This window comes from Vanessa tameamea, chromosome 19 (genome assembly GCF_037043105.1).
Source record: "Vanessa tameamea isolate UH-Manoa-2023 chromosome 19, ilVanTame1 primary haplotype, whole genome shotgun sequence".
Classification (NCBI taxonomy): domain Eukaryota; kingdom Metazoa; phylum Arthropoda; class Insecta; order Lepidoptera; family Nymphalidae; genus Vanessa; species Vanessa tameamea.
Window position 1 is genome coordinate 4,809,539 of NC_087327.1, and position 19,022 is coordinate 4,828,560.

Sequence of the window (19,022 nt, forward strand, 5' to 3'; positions counted from 1 at the left end):
TGACAATACATGAGCGTTGACATTAGTTAGAGACTGAATTCATGAATTGTCAATCGACTCGAATTGTATTAGACAGCTCCGGGAATAGAAAATAATCTAAGATATGGCTTAAGTTGTGGTTTAAAGAACTTTCGTAAATAAAAAGAAATGGTTCAATTATTTTATATAGTCACTAGCTTGCATGTGCTACTATGTCCATTCACAAAAGTCGAGGAAAGTTTTAATATTCAAGCATTTCATGATATTTTGTATCATCGGCTAAACATATCAGAGGTATAAAAGAAGTTCTAATTTTGGACTCATATGTTGCGCACTGTCTGTGTTTTTATAATAATCTATTTTTTCCAGTACGATCATAATGAGTTCCCGGGTGTAGTGCCGCGTAGTTTTATTGGACCACTTGTGATATCTTCTTTATGTTCACCTGTTGCTTTTTTATTTCATTTATTTAGTATAAATAAATTTTGGATGCAGTATGTAGGTAAGTGGACGTCATAAAAGTCTACAATTGATTTAATATAGTCATATATAATGTAAATTTTGGAAAAGTAAGATTCATTCAATTCTAATTTGTTTTAATTACAGTGAGACTGACTTTAGCATTGACTGTAATAGCATCATGGAATCGACTTCGAAATGCTTTAAGAAAGCAGTTTGGGAATACTTTTGCCTGGTGGTTTACTTTAGTCACTTTGACCCAATACCACTTTATGTTTTATATGGGCCGTCCATTACCTAATATTATGGCACTGCCACTTGGTAAGTTAATTTATTAAATTATGCATTAAAAAAATATAAATTGAAATATGGCTTAGATGATTCATTTAATTTTTATTACCGGTACAGCCCTGGCAATAGCTTACGTCTTATCAAATTAAGAAGTATTTTTTATATAATGAATACTAATTTGTTTCTATTGAATAGTAATCATTTGTAGCTAAATATAGCCTTTTCTGAATCGAGGAAGAGTGAAGAGAAATAAATAACTTCAATAATCAATAACATTCATGAGTTTTTAATTGTTTTGCTTTTCATATATTTATTTTAGTTAGTCTATTACAGATCTTATAAACAACAGTTATCACTAAAGAAACAGAGAAAATTAAATTTAATGAGTTCTAAACTATCTCGGCCCTCTTCCCCCATTAATAGTACTATTAATAATATATAAGCTTAAATATATAATTTTGTATTCATTCTCTTCTAGTACTCTTAGCACTTGAAGGATGGTTACTTGGAAAACATAAGCAGTTCATAATATCAGCAGGTGCTTCAATTATTATATTCCGCTCTGAACTTGCAATGTTGTTTGGTTTATACCTTATAATAGACCTTTACTTTAAGAAGATTGATGTTCCAGCGTAAGTTACTTCTCTTATTTCCTTGATCATAAATAAACTACACTGTTTTATAAAATATATTTTAATAGTTTAACAGAAACTAAAGTGATAATTACCAACTTCTTATAAATCTTTATTTAAAAATATGTTCGTTTAAAATACTCAATTCACCAAACCTAACATGTTTAAAAGATTATGAACAACATGTTAGGAATATAAAAATTAGTAAAAATAAAAAATTGTCTGTCTACATCTCATTGTCTTTGATTAGTTTTTAATTATATTTGAGTAAATGCCAGAAGAGTAAAATAGAAAAATAACTGTTTTTTTTTTTTCAATATTAATTATAAATTTTATTTACATTTTGCTCAATTCATAATGGAGTTAAATGATTAATTTACAAATATAAAATGAATGATGGGAACAGATAGAATACAAAATGAATATATATATGAGGAAATTAAACATTAGTATTCATAATTGTATTAATTTTATGTCATCTATCCCAATGTTGTCTAGAAGAGGTTATTCACAGGAATACAATTATAATTTGTGCAGTATTAATAAAGTACATTTGTATTTCATTGTATTTGTATGAAAGTCTTATTACAAATGTGTTAGGTAAAGATAAAATATGATTATACATTAGCCTATGTGAGGATTGATGAGTGGTCTGAAATTCTCTATGATTATATTTTTTATTTTTTCAGGTTACTTAAAATAGTAATTCCGGCCGGAATTACCTTAGTATCACTAACATTACTACTTGATTCAATATTTTGGAGACGTCTTGTTTGGCCAGAAGCTGAGGTTTTTTGGTTCAATACAATTTTAAATAAGAGTTCCGATTGGGGTGTATCCTTTTTAATGTATTTGAATAATTATCGTCTAGACTATAAAACAGATTATATATTTTTATTGATTTGAACCAAAGAGACCAATAGAAAAAGGTTAACAGCACCGTAGTCTTACAAGTTACAATACTAAGTAATTTAGTTAAGTAAAGAAGCGGAATGGGGAACAGAAATCTGGTTGCTTTTCAGTGCGAAACGAGAAAGTGGAAAGCCTAGAGGTTACGACATTTGCTATAAATAAATTGTTTACTCAAAAAAATACTTTTTTTCAAACATACGTTTCGGAAAATTCGGTGACAAATGATGGAGTAATATTATAAAGATTCGATTCTATCAACTAACCAATATGTAAAAAAAATGTTTATTTATTGCTTTATACCTTAAAAACAATATTGTAATAGGGAGGAAGGGGTTAATAGCAAACAATTAGCATTTTTCTTTGATCATAGACACATGTTGAATACGCAACTTCATATATTCTGCTTCACTTATTTGAACCCTTGTGCTTAAATGTTCGCCTTTTACCAATTTTCCATTAGTCTGAGGTCTCATGTTTATTTTATAACGAAGTTGTATGTTAATTAATCGCTTGTTTTAATTAATTTTCGTCATATGAACATAAAATATATAATTGAATAAATATTTATTCACAATTTTTACTCATATATAATAAACCAGACTGCACCATTTCTATGGTACTTTTATTCAGCGCTACCTCGTGGTCTTGGCCCCAGCATTGTTTTAGTGCCCATAGGATTGTACCTTGAGAGGCGTCTTGTACCAATCGTTCTTCCGGCCTTAATTTATATCTTGCTATTCTCTTTTTTACCACACAAAGAGCTCAGGTTCATAATATACGTTTTTCCTTTGCTCAACGTATCTTCAGCTGCAGTATGCTCATATATGTAAGTTTTTTAAAATACATATATACGGACTAGGACTTATATTATAAATGTTAATGTTATACTGTATGCTTGCTTGTTTCATAATCTGTTAAACCGATCTTAATGAAATTGGTCAGAGATATCCTGAAACCTGGTTAAGGGCATAAAAAATACGGTCAAACACGGTATCTACGGTAAAACTTGGTTATTTAATTATTATTTTTTTATTAAATACTTCAAGTATCAACCCTTATTTAAATTGGTTTCATTTTAGATCTGTTTTGAATTGTGTAATTCGAGATATTAAATGTATGTATTTTATTTAGTATTTTTGTACAACCGTATCGTATGTTGTACAGTAAGCATCATATACTAAATAACAGTTAAGATTACAGTTATTATAATATTATTGATCAGTGATCACATTAGTTTATATGTTTTTGGTAATATTAATTGTCACTATATATCATGCCGACTGTACATAAATACTAGAAATAATAGTTCAATTTTTACGACACTGCATAGATAATGTATAGCCTATTCCAACAAGGAATAAAAGAAATAAACAACATTTATCGAGATATTTTGATTGGTTGGTCGAAAGCTTTAATAATCTATGATACTCACTGGATTTGCGAAAAAAAGGCGTTTTCGAATGTCGAAAAAGCGGATATCGCAACTTTGGAAGTGAAATTAAAGTGAATATAAATATATTTGTATATTAATCAAGAACTATTAGTAGTACACGATATATAGCTGAGCTATTAATAAATCACATGTAATACGTAAATCTAAGGTTTGTTTACCTTTTTTCCTTCTTCGATTGGAATAGGCTATAGGCAGCGAATATTTATGACATTAAATTATTTAATATCAGTAAATATACTTATCCTGAAACATTAATTACAGATTTATACGACGAACTAAATCACCAATTTATGAACTACTTTTCTGGGGGACAGTGCTAATTATAGTTTGTAATGTCATATTTTCCTTAGCACTAGCTATGGTTGCAATGACAAATTACCCAGGAGGTATTGCGATAACAAGGTTTGTTAATATATTACGAGACCATTTTAACATTGTCGTTACATTGCGTATTAATTTCTTACATGCTTTTTATAACTTTACAGATTTCACAAGTTATTGAAAAATGAGCCTTACGTCCATGTACATATTAGTAATTTAGCAGCGCAGACTGGAGTGACTAGATTCACGCAATTAAATGACCACTGGACTTACAGTAAAAATGAATCACTAAATGTTGATCAGTTACAAGAATTTACTCATCTTATTTTTGAAGCAAAGAGTAAATATTCATCAAATCTTAAGGCATTTTCTCAAACACATATTATTTTAGATAGTGTAGAATCGTTTTCACAAATTACAGTGACATACAAACTCTTTCCTCCGATTAAAATAAAGACCAAACCAGCTTTATTTATTTTAGAAAGAAAGAATTTCAGAGACGATGCCTTTAAATTGACCAAGCAAGAAAGATACACAGAGGATATGGAGTTAGATCGGGTGAGTGTTGAAGAAAAGGAAATGGATAATACTAATTTTAGTGAAGAATTACTTGAAGTACCTTCTAATCAAATATTCGAAGTTGAAATAAACACTACAGATGGTATGGGGGAAACTATCGAAATCGTTGAAACAATTCCAGAAGAAAACGTTGTTGTAGTAACGGATGATGATAAGGAAGACAATGTATCAGAAGAAGAAATTGAGAAGGCAGCGGCAAAAATTTCGAAGATGAGAAAAACGTTAGAAGAAGTTAAAATGTATAATAGACAAGAAAGAAAGAAAAAAGCCATATCAAAAATAAAATCAGAGACACGAAAGGAAGTAGTGGCTAGTGCTAAGGAAAAATTAAAGGAACTTATGAAACGTCATAAACATATCGCCGATGAACTTTCTGAAACACACATATCAGATAAATTCAATGAAGAGAAAGAAGAAGATGGAAGAGGAGATATACCTGATGTTGAAATTAATCTAGTTGTTCCTACAAACATGAATGTACAAATAGACATTGAACCGTCGGAAGATATTGTTGAAGTACATGAACCCACTAATAACACAAATGTTAATATTGATTCTATAGTCGAAGAGGTAATAGTTCGTTTAATAGATAGAAAAATTTATGACGATAAGACAAAACCCGAAGATATTAAACTTGAAGATAGAATAATGATTCAAAAGATTGTAGAAGAAATTTTAACTGAAAAAATGAATTATACGATATCTGAAAACAAAACTAATTAAAAAAGGGATTTCGACCAATTTAGTTGTGCATATACTAATCAGTGATCTCGATGTGAATATATAAATATTTATAATTTATAAATGTGTATATAAATTACTACTTTTCAGTGCCAAATTTATCATTGATAATAATTATTGTTCAGAATTAAAGTATAATAAATTATTATTTTTTAATATATTTAGACTTTCTTGCAGTAAATAATAATAATAACTTTATTGAGAACCTTATTATAGTATCTTAATCACACAGCCCTGACTTCTGAACTAGAATGGACTGTGTTGATATCCCTATAAGTGTCATATGTATCAGGATGGTCTTATGCAAGCCTGTATCCATTGCCTACTTATCAATTTTTGTTATACCTTTAGGCAAGGGACTAAAATCTTAGGTACGATGATTAGTGCCACATTGGTATTGAATGGAATGATTAATATTTCTTTCAGTGCTACTACTGTTTGTGGGACATATTGATTTTTCATCTTTGAAGCCTACACTACTTGCAATTAGTGCCTCCAACTATTGTTTATTTTAATTTACTTCACTAGCATAAATTGTAAAAACCTAATTTCATAAGTCTTCGGTTTTTTCATTATAAGTCATAATCTTTAGCCATGGGTTAAATAAATCAGGAAGTCTAAAAATTCGTAAAAGTCGGCGATTGTGTTTTCTTGTATGAATATACAAACTGACAAAACTATATTTAAAATAATTTCGATAAATGACAATTATTATTGTGCCTTAGACTAAAAACCTGTACTTTTTATTATAGTAAGAAATAAAAATAAGTTCCAGTACAAATTATATTTTTTTTTATTAAAATATATCTAACATATCACTCACACTTATTGTATTCATCCATCACATAGCGTTTTATATAATAATACCATAAAATTATGAATCATGAACTAAATGTTATCACTATGAAGTCTTTAATCAATAAAATCAGAGGTATATAAGATAATTGTATTTTTTTTTATTAAAATTACTGTTCAAATATATATGATATTTTATATGACAGTTAACACAATTTCATATGAAAAAAACTAAAATAATAAAAATGCTATGGTGCCACTTCTGATGTACATAATTTCTAATGAAACTCAAATTGACAGGATTATAGCTATCTCTTTCTAACGTGTTCGATTGAAAGGGATACCAAATCTTGTAGGCCTGTCAAAGGTAATATATATTCAACAGAAGTAGCACCAACTTCCATTATGAGGTAGTTATAAAAAATATCAAACTAGTTAAAATAATTCTTGACTTAACTAAAAAAAAAAAAAATTATTAAAAAGTAAGCATTTGATACAACTAAATGTTATCAGAGGAAATAATTCAATAGATAATTAAAGTTTTTTCTCTCACGCTTCGTCTTGTAACATAGGTTATAAAATGATTATCGAAAACTAATAATGAACACAGATCACAAATATTTATTTAACTGTGGTAATATACGTTCAACTTGACACATATTCAATGTTGAATTAAAATTGTTATAATTAAACAAATAATACGGTCTTAATTAAATGATTTTTATAAAAGAATGTGCAATTGGAACTTCAGCTGTTAACATTATAAAATATATCATATTAATGTTAATAGATCTTAATACATATCACTTAACTAACAAATACTTACTAGATATATTTAATGAAATTATAATCTCAATTGTGACAAAAATAAATTTTAATGCAGTCTTATAAGTTTCTATATTTATTTGTTATAGTATATACTTTAATGATCAATATATTTACGAGATTTTAAAATTATTAACTATTATTGAGTGAGACATTTTAATATTTCTCTTTATTATAATTTTAATAGGCGAAAACTACAGCCTCGTATTTTTTTGTATTTATTTGCTTGTTTCGTTATTTTATTTTCTTTAAGCATTAATTGAGCAATTTCGCTGCTTTCCCTTAAACGGCTATTCCTTAATATAGAAAACTAGGACAAGATTTTTTTTAATTTTTCTGGGCCTTAAATTTACGTCTTAATATAGTAAATGGCAAATTTATAAGCTATTATTAATAAACAATTGATAGAAACATTTCCGAGAGCGAAAGACTCGTTTTGGGCTCGAACGTAACTATCGACTGCTTTATTCAATTTCATTCTCGACGTCCATCAGCAGTTTCCAGTCAAACCGTCCCGAGCTGGAGTTGATGGAGGGCGGGCAGGGCGGTGACGTCACCTGCAGCGGGCGGTCGCGCATGGCGCCCAGCGCGCAGTACGGCACGCGCGCCAGGAAGTTGCCCAGCTGGTAGGGAGGAAACTCCTTCCTATCAACTTTGAGACGCTTCAGCGCCGTTACCATTATGTCCAATGTCGTCGCGTGACCCACGAACATGATATTGTCACCTGATAAACAAATATAATATTAAATACGATATTTTCTTTTTTTTTTCAATGAATGTTGAGATATAATGTTCACAAAATTGTAGCTTTTTTTTTCATCAAAAAACAACTTAAAACATCAAATTTATAATTTTTATCTAATAATAAGTACCTTCTTGTTCTTTGTCCTTAGCAATAGATTGTATTACATATTCATTCCGTTCGTAAAACTCTTGCATCGTTTCCGTGGTGTTTATGTCTAATTCTATATACGGTTTATACCTGAAAAAAATTATAAATACAAAAAGTGCTTTTTGGAATATATTTTCATCAAGGAAAGCACGTATATACTCACTCGAGGTCAACAGTAAAACCGGCTTTATGCAATTCCAGCGGCGTCATAAACGGCCCCAATCCCTTAGTCGCGTGCCACAACTTAAACTCGAACAACCCGGGCTCAACTCTCACCCTCACAGAAGGATCGGCCTGCAGACCTGAAGGCATAGATCGTTAGAGAGTGAGGAGACACTCGGCCGCGGGGCGCGCGAGGCATCGGTGCGAGAGCGCGTACCCTGCAGCACGTGGTGCGCGGTCTGCACGGCGCGCAGCGCGGCGGACGCGTACACGCGGTGCAGGCGCACGCCGGCTGCGCGCAGCCCCTCGCCCACGAGGCGCGCCTGCAGCTCGCCCACGCGCGTCAGCGGCGTGTCGCGCCGGTACGACTCCGCGCCGCCCGCCCTGCGACACAGACAGCCGCTCGTCAGGGGCGCGTCGACGAAAGGAGTACATACTGACTTTCTTACCGGTGCTTCTCATTAGAATCTACATTCCGAATCGTTGGTAGCTTGACGTTAATACAACTCTGTAGAATGATGACTCAAAGTGCTCGTAAGAGCCAATATTTTTAAACATTTAATATTATATTTAAATGTTTAATTATATCTCCCAGAGACCGATAACTTAGTCCATACGGTGACGTACTGCACAGTGCACTCACCGATCCGCCAAAGTCAGGGGCATATTGAGATCCTTGCGGGTGTAGGTGCCGTTCTCGTCAAAGCAGTACGGCACCCACGAGCCGTACGTGAGGTCGATGCGCTCTCCGTGGCGAAGGGAGAACAGCCAACGTCGCTCGTTACCCGAGCTCCCATTTGTCTGTTTTATTTCAGTCTAAGAAATAATAAATAAAAAGTTTGATTTTGATTTGTTTTTTTTTCCATACTAGGTTTAAAATTGTTATCGAATTGTCATTAATTTACCAGTCAGTTTATTAATCATAATTAAATAAGCATTGAAAACATGAATCGCTGCATGAGCCAAAATAATTTAAAATTTGATGTTATATTTTTATAACAATAACAAATTGATTAAAGGAAAACATATATAACAATATCATTACCCTGCTAACGGTGGCATTTGTACCGTTTTCTTTATTGGTGACACTGTTTCCATCTTTATCGGATGAACCTAAAAAAGTATTTTATTTATTGTATTTAAACTCAATTGAATGCATGCAAAACACATATAAATGTATGCTGTACTCCGACCACAAGACGTGTAAAACCAAACGACGTATACGTTCATTAATTTGACTAATCTATATTCATTATGATTCACAAAAAAAATATGGCGTCTTGAATTTCGGCAGAGTTGTTATCGGAACTTTGTATTGTAATGTAAAAAAAAAAAGATATATTCATTGAGAACCGTTTATAGTGCATAAATATCAAAGCTTATTAGCAAATCGAACGGAATTTGTAAATCGAAAATACATATTGATTACTAAGAAATGGTCACGGAATGGAAAAAAATACACAATAAACTGCAACTTAAATTAAGCATTTGAAAATTGCAAGTACAATTGAGATATATTATTATTCATTTTTGATTAATAATATTGATAGGGGGACCGACCACCATCGCCCATAGGTAGGAAATTTTGGCGTTAGGCGTCACCGACGTCGAGACCCATGAAATGATGTCCCTTGTGCTAGTAGTGTGTACGCTTGTGCCTATTGCCCTTCAAACCGAAACAAAACAGCACTGAGGATCGCCGTTGGGCGACAGAATATACGACGAGGTGGTGGTACCTGGTAACCTGGCCCGTCTCACCTTGTTGTAAGATATTCTCCGTCTGGTTTAGAGTTGCTGCTTTCCAGTAAGTCTCCCACGTCTTGTACACCTCTTCGGACTTTTCCAAGGCCAGCTTGTCGGCGTCCTCGTGCGGGTAGCTCGTCGCCATCTCCACGTCGGTATTGGAATCCGATTCCGACTTACTATCACTGCCTGTAGCATTTAATAATAATTGATAAAACAAAACACTAACAACGCCACTAGTTTTCATATCTGAAATACAATTATTAATAATATTTAAACTTTAAACATTATATTGTTTAAAGCGAAATGAACGCTATAGCAAGAGCAGACTGATATTGTTTCTGATGTTGATAATACTTTAAAAATTATTCGAGTCCTTATACATATTCATACTTATCTATTGTTTGTATATTTATTCCAAATAAACACAAAGTCTAGTGAGGCTGTGCTAACAATCAGGGCTGATAAATAATTTCTCTAAAAATCCTTATAATTTGAATACATTTTTATTAACGACCATTAAAAGTAAAAGTTTGAGGACTAAAGAAAAGACAAAAATACAAAGCATTTAACAAGCTTAAGAATTATTACATATAAAGTGAAGTAAGATAAACCATAGCTCCTCCTTTTGAAAAGGGGTTGGAGCTTATTCCACGACGACGATCCAGTGTGTGCCCAAGACGTGACAGAGTTTCATCCTTACATAGGTACATGTTAAAAAGTAATGTATATAAAATACTCACTGTTGCTGGTAGTCAAAGAGATGGCGCGGTGTAGCGTCCAGGCGTCCGAGTCGGGCGTGCGGCGCGCGCACACGCCGGGCAGGTATCCGCTCACGCCTGCGCACGGGTCAAGCTCTATACTTACCGGGTGTATGGCATAGGGTATTATCTTATTATTATGCTTTATATTTTATACGTGCCTTTATATTATATATCTGTACCAAATGTATGTTCATATTATGGTTTATTTTTTTCAATATGATAGGAAAACAAGTAGCGCACAAAGAAATATTTACCGACTAATTCTTAAACGATGAGCAAAGGTAGATTTTCTCATCTTGACTAAGTAGTAAACGCTGATTGGTCATCATCACTGTCGGCTGCTATTGACCAATGTGCATTAAGAATAAAGTAAAAAACGTTTATTTTTCACTCTTATCACCGTTTCAGACGCGGAGATGTTGCCCTTAAACTCCAGTTGACGCTTTATATACCGCTAAGGTGATAGAAAAGACGCGCTTAAATATTGATATTACACGTTTTTTTTTTTTTGTAATAATTTAAATTATAATTAAAGAATAAAAAAGTCTTTTTTCAAACTATAAAATAACTTTAACTAAAGAGGTTAATTGAGTAATATAGAACTTATTACTTTATTATGCTATAATAAATATAGCAACTTTTCCCAGAAACATGACATACATATAATATATATATATTAACATAAAATGGTAACGCATTTCCTTAAGTTTTTTTTTTTCCTTTACTCAAGATATGGTATTCCACAACGTACGTTTATAACCTTCAAACGTGGATTTTATTGTAAATCGTAAATCTAAATTAACATTGCTTTACATCGTTATAAGTAATTTAAAAATTCTTTAAATATAGTCGACTTAACAAGCAAGACGTAAAATCAACACCATATTATATAACCTTTATTTATTTTTTAAATTTAAAATCAAAACTGTGAACGCGTTTTATGTTATGACATATTCATAAGATATTAAAAAGAAAAAATGTTTTATTTAAAATGAAAGGAAACCCTATTGTAAACAAATTAATGTATTACATCACACACACAACCGAGTCCACTGTTATCGCAAATGAGTAACGCCGGTAATATAATTCCGATAACGAACTAAACTTCATACAAAAACTTTTAACTGTGAATATATGTAGTTTGTAAACAAAAACAAACCTTTGACACCCAAAATCGGAACTCGAAAACATATCACCGCAGTTCTCATCGTTGACGTGAAACTTCAAAAGTTAGAAGCGTGAAAACAATAGTCCGACGCCACACATTCGACGAATCCACACATACGTGCATTAATGTTTTGCGGGGAAACTCGATAATTTTAATGACATTATTGAGCGTGTCGAACCGTTAATTAAAATTCGTTAGATACCAATATAAATAATTAAGCGGTTGCTATTGCGACCGATATAATTCTAGGAGCATTATTATATTTACCTGTGAGCCAAGAGGTACCATAAACCCAGCCGTCGAGCGAGGTGTCAAACTGCTTCTCTTCGATGTAAATGTAATCGCCGAGCACCAACTCCAGTTCATCACTGGCCTCCGGCACGTAGCTTTGGGTAACTTTATATACCTGGACATCGAACAAGTTTATCAGCAACGATACGGACATCGTTAGTTATCACAATGTAATTCAACATTTCATTCGAACATGTACTAGCGAACGATTTATTTTAAAATTCCAAGCGGCTATCATCATATATGAATTGTTAAATAGTAAACAAATTGATATAATGTGTCGGGATATTTGGGAAACGACCAATTCAGATGTGATAACAACCTCAGTAAACCAAACATTCACTTAACAGAACTGCACGTAATACCAATAAACCAATTGTTTTAGTTCACATTTCGAATTATAAACAAAAAATAATACTGTTCTACCTACACCAACATTGAGTAAAAAAAGAAAGCACTTTATACTTGAAACATATGACATTTGTAGGTATGTCTGAAGCCAAAATGAAATTTCAGTATTACTTATTTTATAATTTAGTGATGTAAGCATTATAATACATATATAGTCAACATCACGTGTTTCGGCAAGACGTAATGTTCAAAGCAGATCTGGCGTTAATTTTGACTAAGCATTTGTTCGTCAGTTTGTGTTTTAATGCCTACAATTTTATAACAGGCGCACAAAAATAAAGATAAGCATAAATAATATTAATATGTATGATATTAATGTCGTTTCAAGATCATTATTCCTAGTAGCGGCAACATCTGGCGAAGCCCAGGGCATGGTTATTATAATGTTAATTAATAAATATCCTAGCAGACATTAAAATAAATCTAAATATACTATACGATTTATCCTTGAGAGCATCATAATGGGCAGAGTTAGTACAACAATGGGCGAAACAGTCTGCCATACTTGCAATTTTGTTACATATACTTGTAATCACGTACAAAGGCATATCTGTTAAATATATATGACGTATATACAATACTTTTTACTTTTCGTAAAATAATTTTATTCTAAAATTCTTAAAATGCACGTAGTTTACTTGGTGGTAAGGCTTTGTTCAAGTCTGTCTGGGTAGGTACCACCCACTAATCATTCATTCTATCTTCAAACAGGAATACTGAGTATTTTTGTGTTCCGGTTTGAAGGGCGAGTGATACAGTTTCACTACAGGCACAAGGGATATAAAATTCTTACAGTACTAATATTATGGGCAGTGGAGCCGCCATTTAAGATACAAAAAACAATTTTAATAGACCCCAAATAGACATTTAGTTGAAAACATCGAATATGAGATATTAAAAATATCCAAATTAGTACATAAGCGCTTCAGCTACGTACATATACATTTCAAATAAAGCTAGACATGTGACAGATAGTCTCATTAAATATGAGATTTTTTAACTTACCATTTCAGTTTCTTTATGAGGAAATTATATTTGTGTCAGTACATTAGACTGAGTTGTATAATTATAAGTTGTAGATGTTGTTATTGAAGTCGGAGAGAATATTGTCGGTTCGGGCACTTTCGAAGCGAACGATGTAATGATGCAAAAAATGGTGTAGGAAAGATTTATAAATCTCTATGACTACAAAAAAGTCTGCAACATCTTAATATATGTTTTTTTATAGATATTTGTAAGGAAAAAAATATACCGACAGGTATAGTTTCATACAGAGCCGTCTCCAGCTATGCTGGGGCGCTTGGGCACCTATGAATTTGGGGCCCTTTTGGTAGATATTTACTACCATGTATGTACAAATAATTTGCTTATAGCCAGGGCTTAAGTATAATTTCAAATAAACGGTGCGGTAATTTTTGTAAATTCGTAGCAATCTGATTGATTGTACAATCTTATGGCTATAGTATATCTATTTCTATTATGAAGAGCACGTCTATAGCTTTCTACTTTTAATATCGACTATCGTCACTAGTCTTTGATAAATATGTTAGTTATTTCTTATAAATATGACAATTTCGAAAATATAATGTATAGCAGTCAACGTGAGCATAAACGTGTGAAACAAATTGTTGGTTCTTCGGGGCCCTCTCAGGATAGGGGCCCTGGGCTCGTGCTCCGAGTGCCCTATGGTAAAGACGGTAATGGTTTCATATACACAGATCCGATCTATTTGCCCACATTGTATATTAATATAAGACACATTACATAATGTTAGACTATATGATTTTTTTTTTTTTGGTATATGTGTCCCTTTTCCCAAACGACGGCAGTATTCATTATACTATTAAGAGAATAAGGAAAATGTTGACTCCAACGTATTAATATCTTATTAAATATACATATACACTTATATTCATTTTAAATAAAATATAATGACAATGAAATCTTGACCTGATATTTTGCTTGTTTAAGGTTTCATACGGTACTCAGCGATAGATATTGTGATTAGTGTTCAGAATTAGTTCTCGGATGACACATAGCGACTACTGGTCGCTAGTTATTATTGATACGTGATACTTCAATGCACTCTCTCATTATCTCGTTCGTTCGAGATGAAGCACGTATCTATAACATATTCAGCCAACCAAAGGAATAAATATAAATAAACAACATTTGATATCGAATAGACGCGCTGTCATTGGTCGATAGCTTAAATAATCTATGTTTTTAATCATGGATTCGTTGATTATGGCGTTTTGTATGTCGATGCTGCAGTTATTGGAAGTTTGGGAGTAAAATTAAAATTAATATAAGTACTCAAGTTTGTAGTGTATAATATAGCAAGGTTGCAGGACTACGTAAATCTCAGATTTGTTTATCTGCACTCCTTCGACTAAAATATAGTATAATTTTATTTAAACATCGCATTTGGAACTTGCCCCATGTGTAAACATGTATATATGAATGTAAAAATTTCATAGTGTGTAACACGGATATTCCTATTTGTTATTTTATAGTAGATTATTTTAAGAAGACTGAAATAAGCACAATGTCTATGACAAATTTTCTTCTTAGGCTAAACAAAAGCTGATTTAAAACATCCATGCACACTTTGTCCTGGGAAGCAATTAATCGATTATCATAAAGTTATTGATACGAACCTGATGGTTAGTACATGTGAATTTTAACATATAATTGCGGGATCAAACTGGGATTTATCTGGGATGAACACCACTGAATTTTCATATGATTAATTTTCTATTATAATTCATCACAAAGTATAACATTTGGACATAACGGGCTTTCCTTTACTTTTAATTGATAAGGTGGGTGGACCACGGAAGGCCACGCTCCTTTGAAGGCCAAATATTGAATATATTAATATTCCGACGAAGAAACACTTTTGTTTATTACTGCGAAGAAGCAAAAAACCAAAACAAAAGCAGATACAAAGGCGACTTAGTTATGTTACGCAGTACACAGTTTCTGCCAACTAAGGAATCTTGATGGAAGGAGCCGAGATAGCCCAGTGGTTAGAACGCGTGCATCTTAACCGATGATTTCGGGTTCAAACCCAGGCAAGCACCACTGAATTTTCATGTGCTTAATTTGCGTTTATAATTCATCTCGTGCTCGGCGGTGAAGGAAAACATCGTGAGGAAACCTGCATGTGTCTAATTTCAACGAAATTCTGCCACATGTGTATTCCACCAACCCGCATTGGAGCAGCGTGGTGGAATATGCTCCATTCCTTCTCCTCAACGGGAGAGGAGGCCTTAGCCCAGCAGTGGGAAATTTACAGGCTGATTATGTATGTTTAAGGAATCTCTAAAAACCAGACCTCGCGTGAGTTTCCAGTAAACTTGCTGATTCCTTCAACAAACTAATATAGTATAATTTTTTTTTTTGTCAATGTCATAAATCATTTCTTACATGATTGGCATCCAATTCTGCCACATGTTTTCATTTTAGACTTAAGTTCTAATTTTGTTTAATTCAATTGAATTTTCAATTTTTAAATTTCATTATTTTTTTAAAAGGTCTATTTGAAGCTCCCGAAACCTGACTACTTTGAGAGGATTCGTTATTATACAAACTTCTTCCACGGCTTGTTTTGTTACATTAGTGATCACTATGTTCTCTCCTTCTTTGAACTCAAATAATGGGATGAATTTAAATTATAAATAACTCTTTATCAATTGTATTCATGTGCCGACGATATAATTTAATGCTATGTCTCGCTCACACTCGTACTTTGATATTAATGAAGGTCTATAAGAGAATGTACAAAATGGCGCCTACGGATAGGGAGCTCAATGCGCATCCGCGCTTATGCTCTGCGAACACGCTGCGAGCCTGCTATGCTCTCGCCTCGCTTTGATGTGTGATATATCCCTAAGGTTTCTTGTCAATTGAAACAATTAATTTAAAATATTAAAGAGGCATACCTGGTGATTAGTAAATCGTGGATCCCTCGAGTAAAGTCGGAGTTCCCAAGCTGGAGTCTGCATTTGACTCAGATCGAGCTCGTCAACGAGTGCCTTAAGAGCATCGTAAGCAGTCACGTCAAAATGGTAAGCCAATGTTATGTGCAGAGACTTGGTCTTGGCCTCGACATTAGTCACTGAATAAGAAAAAAAGAAACAATTTAAAATAAATTAAATTAAAAAACACAAGAAATGTTGTTATTTAAAAATAAAATCAAACTTAAGATTGTAGTATATAATATAAATGAATATAATAAAGCTTTATATGCAATTGTTAATATGTGAGTCATGCATAAGCAATCATATTATTCATGATTTTTGTATTTTATATATAAATGTGATATAAACAAATATAAAAAACAAGGTTACCTTAAATACCTCAGACATAAAGAAAAATCAAGCATATCTTCATCATATTTAAGCCAGGCTGTCAATAAACAATATTTATTAAAACTAAAATTGGTTGTCATACTAAAAAAAACATTTTTATTGTGATAGAACTTATCTTACATGTATTAGAATGATCTTCGGGATTTATACAATTTTTCGATTGCTCATTAGTATCCACCTTAACACCCACTGTATAGAAAATTAGATAGATATTATAAATTATTTTAGTCATTAAAAATAAGTACCTAAATTCAATCACAAGTTAAAAATGTGGTCATTGATCATAATACATTTATAATAAAATTTTTGGATTTAGGATTTTGGAAATTTTGGATTTTGGATTCAGATTTTTTATTTTGTTACTTTCACCAAATATTAATACAATAAAAAATTGAACCTAAGTACCCATTCAAAATATGTAGATTTTATAGTAAATCTACTAACAATAATTAATTAATCGATGTAAATACTTACAGATAGCTGATAATTGCTTGGCATATTGTAGAGCAATTTTTTTTAAATAGTCTTCATGCTCCTCCGATATGAATAGTCCCATAAAGTTTGGTGACATATAGGGTTCTAATTTTATTGGACAGACAGGTGGTTTCCCTACACTCTCTATAACCAGCTTGACTGCTTTCGCTAACTGTAGGGACGTATCATCAGCAGCCTGTTAAAAAAAACTCTGTGAATTACTATTTAATAAATAATTTGACAGAATATAGGATTTTCCAAAGCTTAGTGGATCATTAAACAAATATGTGTAACAATGACTCAACAGACATGGATTTAAAAAAATTTATATCATTGCAATTTTGTAAAACAAAATTTAACATAATTTTCATTGCAGTGGTTATGTTTAAATAATTGATTCATACCACTTAAGAAATTATTGGGAGTTATAAATATACAGTTTTAGATCAACTGACAACAAAGGCGGATTTTCCTATAGTCCGAGTAGTCCGAAGCCTAGAGCAGAAAAACTTGGTTGATCAGTTTTTTTTTGGCAGTCACACCCTCAGTATCTGATTAAACTCGAAAGATGTGTCTATTGCACATGGCAAAATAAATAACACAGTTTCATTCTTAAATCTTACACATCCTTTAAATTCTGACATCTGACTAAAGACTAACATCTCGCATAGACTTAGGACAGTCAAGGTATCAAACCTACCCCTGAGTAACTTTAACACATAAAACTCATATTAGGAATTTTTGGTGTAGTCATAAAATAGACTACAATTCCTTGGAGATAGCATAACTTTTTTTCTTTATCTTTTTTATATGCTGTGACGACCTGTCATCCTTCATAATTTTTAAACAATTGAGTTAATTATTACCTTAAAAGATGGTACGAGTGTAATATGGGGTGGAAAGTTGTGTGCGCCATTCCATCCAGTTTGCTTAGATTTTTCCCAAAAGTCATGAAGCTGGGTGAACAAAGGGCCAGTTGGAATTGCATAAAAAATGAACTCTCGAGGTTCATCGGCGTCAATGTAAGCGTCATTAACATGAGTGAGAAGCCAGTCAGATGCTAATTGAACACTACGATTTCCGGTCGCAGCTAAAGCTTTCAAGCTAAAAATCAGATTATTTATAGTAAATTTACTTACGCTTATTACTAATAAACCAATTATGATTACAACAAATAACAATAGTTTCATTTCATAATTTATATTGTATAAGACGAAGTTTCAAAAAAACTTTGAAAAAAACTTACGCTCTTTTTTTAGGAAATCCCATTTGCAGTAGTATTTGAAGAGGGTTGGTATCTTGTTTAGATATTTTACAAGAAGCAGACTTCTTACGTGGAGGAAGATTTGCCATCGTATTTTCTCTATTGATCGACTATTTATCTGAACAATAGCTGAACTTTTTTTTCAATTCAAAATTACAACAATCAATAATATCTTGGTATTTAGTTATACGAGTATATTAGTATATTATAATTAAAAAGTTTATTTTGTTTATATATAATAATAAAATTACGTACGTAAGTTTTATAGTAAGTATGTATGTACTATTTTACATTGAAGACGTAAATATTTGTATTTTTATTCAGTTGCAATCACAGACTATAAAGACCATAAGACGCTAAGTTGTAACTTATATGTATTATATATTTATTATTTTAAAAAAAATATAATATACATAAAAAGTGTTATCGATAGTTTTCATTCCAAATATACTTTCATATTGTTTTTTTTTATACTTCATATAAAAATACT

At 32.0% G+C, this 19,022-nt stretch overlaps 2 protein-coding genes across 4 annotated transcripts; one reads left to right on the plus strand and one right to left on the minus strand.

The window, feature by feature from the left end:
* The first annotated feature begins 48 nt into the window (after nucleotides 1–48).
* Nucleotides 49–5,556, plus strand: LOC113396094 (dol-P-Man:Man(7)GlcNAc(2)-PP-Dol alpha-1,6-mannosyltransferase). The gene is made up of 8 exons (XM_026633879.2): nucleotides 49–273; nucleotides 349–481; nucleotides 586–759; nucleotides 1,208–1,361; nucleotides 2,051–2,195; nucleotides 2,873–3,099; nucleotides 3,988–4,128; nucleotides 4,212–5,556. Exons 1-8 carry the CDS (start codon nucleotides 148–150, stop codon nucleotides 5,347–5,349), a joined length of 2,238 nt encoding a protein of 745 aa, XP_026489664.2. The 5' UTR covers nucleotides 49–147; the 3' UTR covers nucleotides 5,350–5,556.
* Nucleotides 5,557–6,167: 611 nt separating this feature from the next.
* Nucleotides 6,168–18,758, minus strand: LOC113396095 (ecdysteroid-phosphate phosphatase). Of its 3 annotated transcripts, XM_026633880.2 has the most exons (14): nucleotides 18,515–18,758; nucleotides 18,135–18,372; nucleotides 17,269–17,464; nucleotides 16,915–16,983; nucleotides 16,366–16,541; nucleotides 11,984–12,122; nucleotides 10,528–10,623; nucleotides 9,800–9,973; nucleotides 9,087–9,154; nucleotides 8,685–8,857; nucleotides 8,259–8,425; nucleotides 8,043–8,181; nucleotides 7,860–7,969; nucleotides 6,168–7,711 (listed from the first exon to the last, which is right to left on the minus strand). In XM_026633880.2, exons 1-14 carry the CDS (start codon nucleotides 18,619–18,621, stop codon nucleotides 7,452–7,454), a joined length of 2,112 nt encoding a protein of 703 aa, XP_026489665.2. In that variant the 5' UTR covers nucleotides 18,622–18,758; the 3' UTR covers nucleotides 6,168–7,451. The 3 variants fall into 3 exon arrangements, with proteins under 3 accessions (XP_026489665.2, XP_026489666.2, XP_064073890.1); XM_026633881.2 differs by lacking the exon at nucleotides 16,915–16,983 and having other exon boundaries at nucleotides 18,515–18,757; XM_064217820.1 differs by lacking the exons at nucleotides 17,269–17,464; nucleotides 18,135–18,372; nucleotides 18,515–18,758 and adding an exon at nucleotides 16,774–16,831 and having other exon boundaries at nucleotides 16,915–16,929.
* Nucleotides 18,759–19,022: the final 264 nt, after the last annotated feature.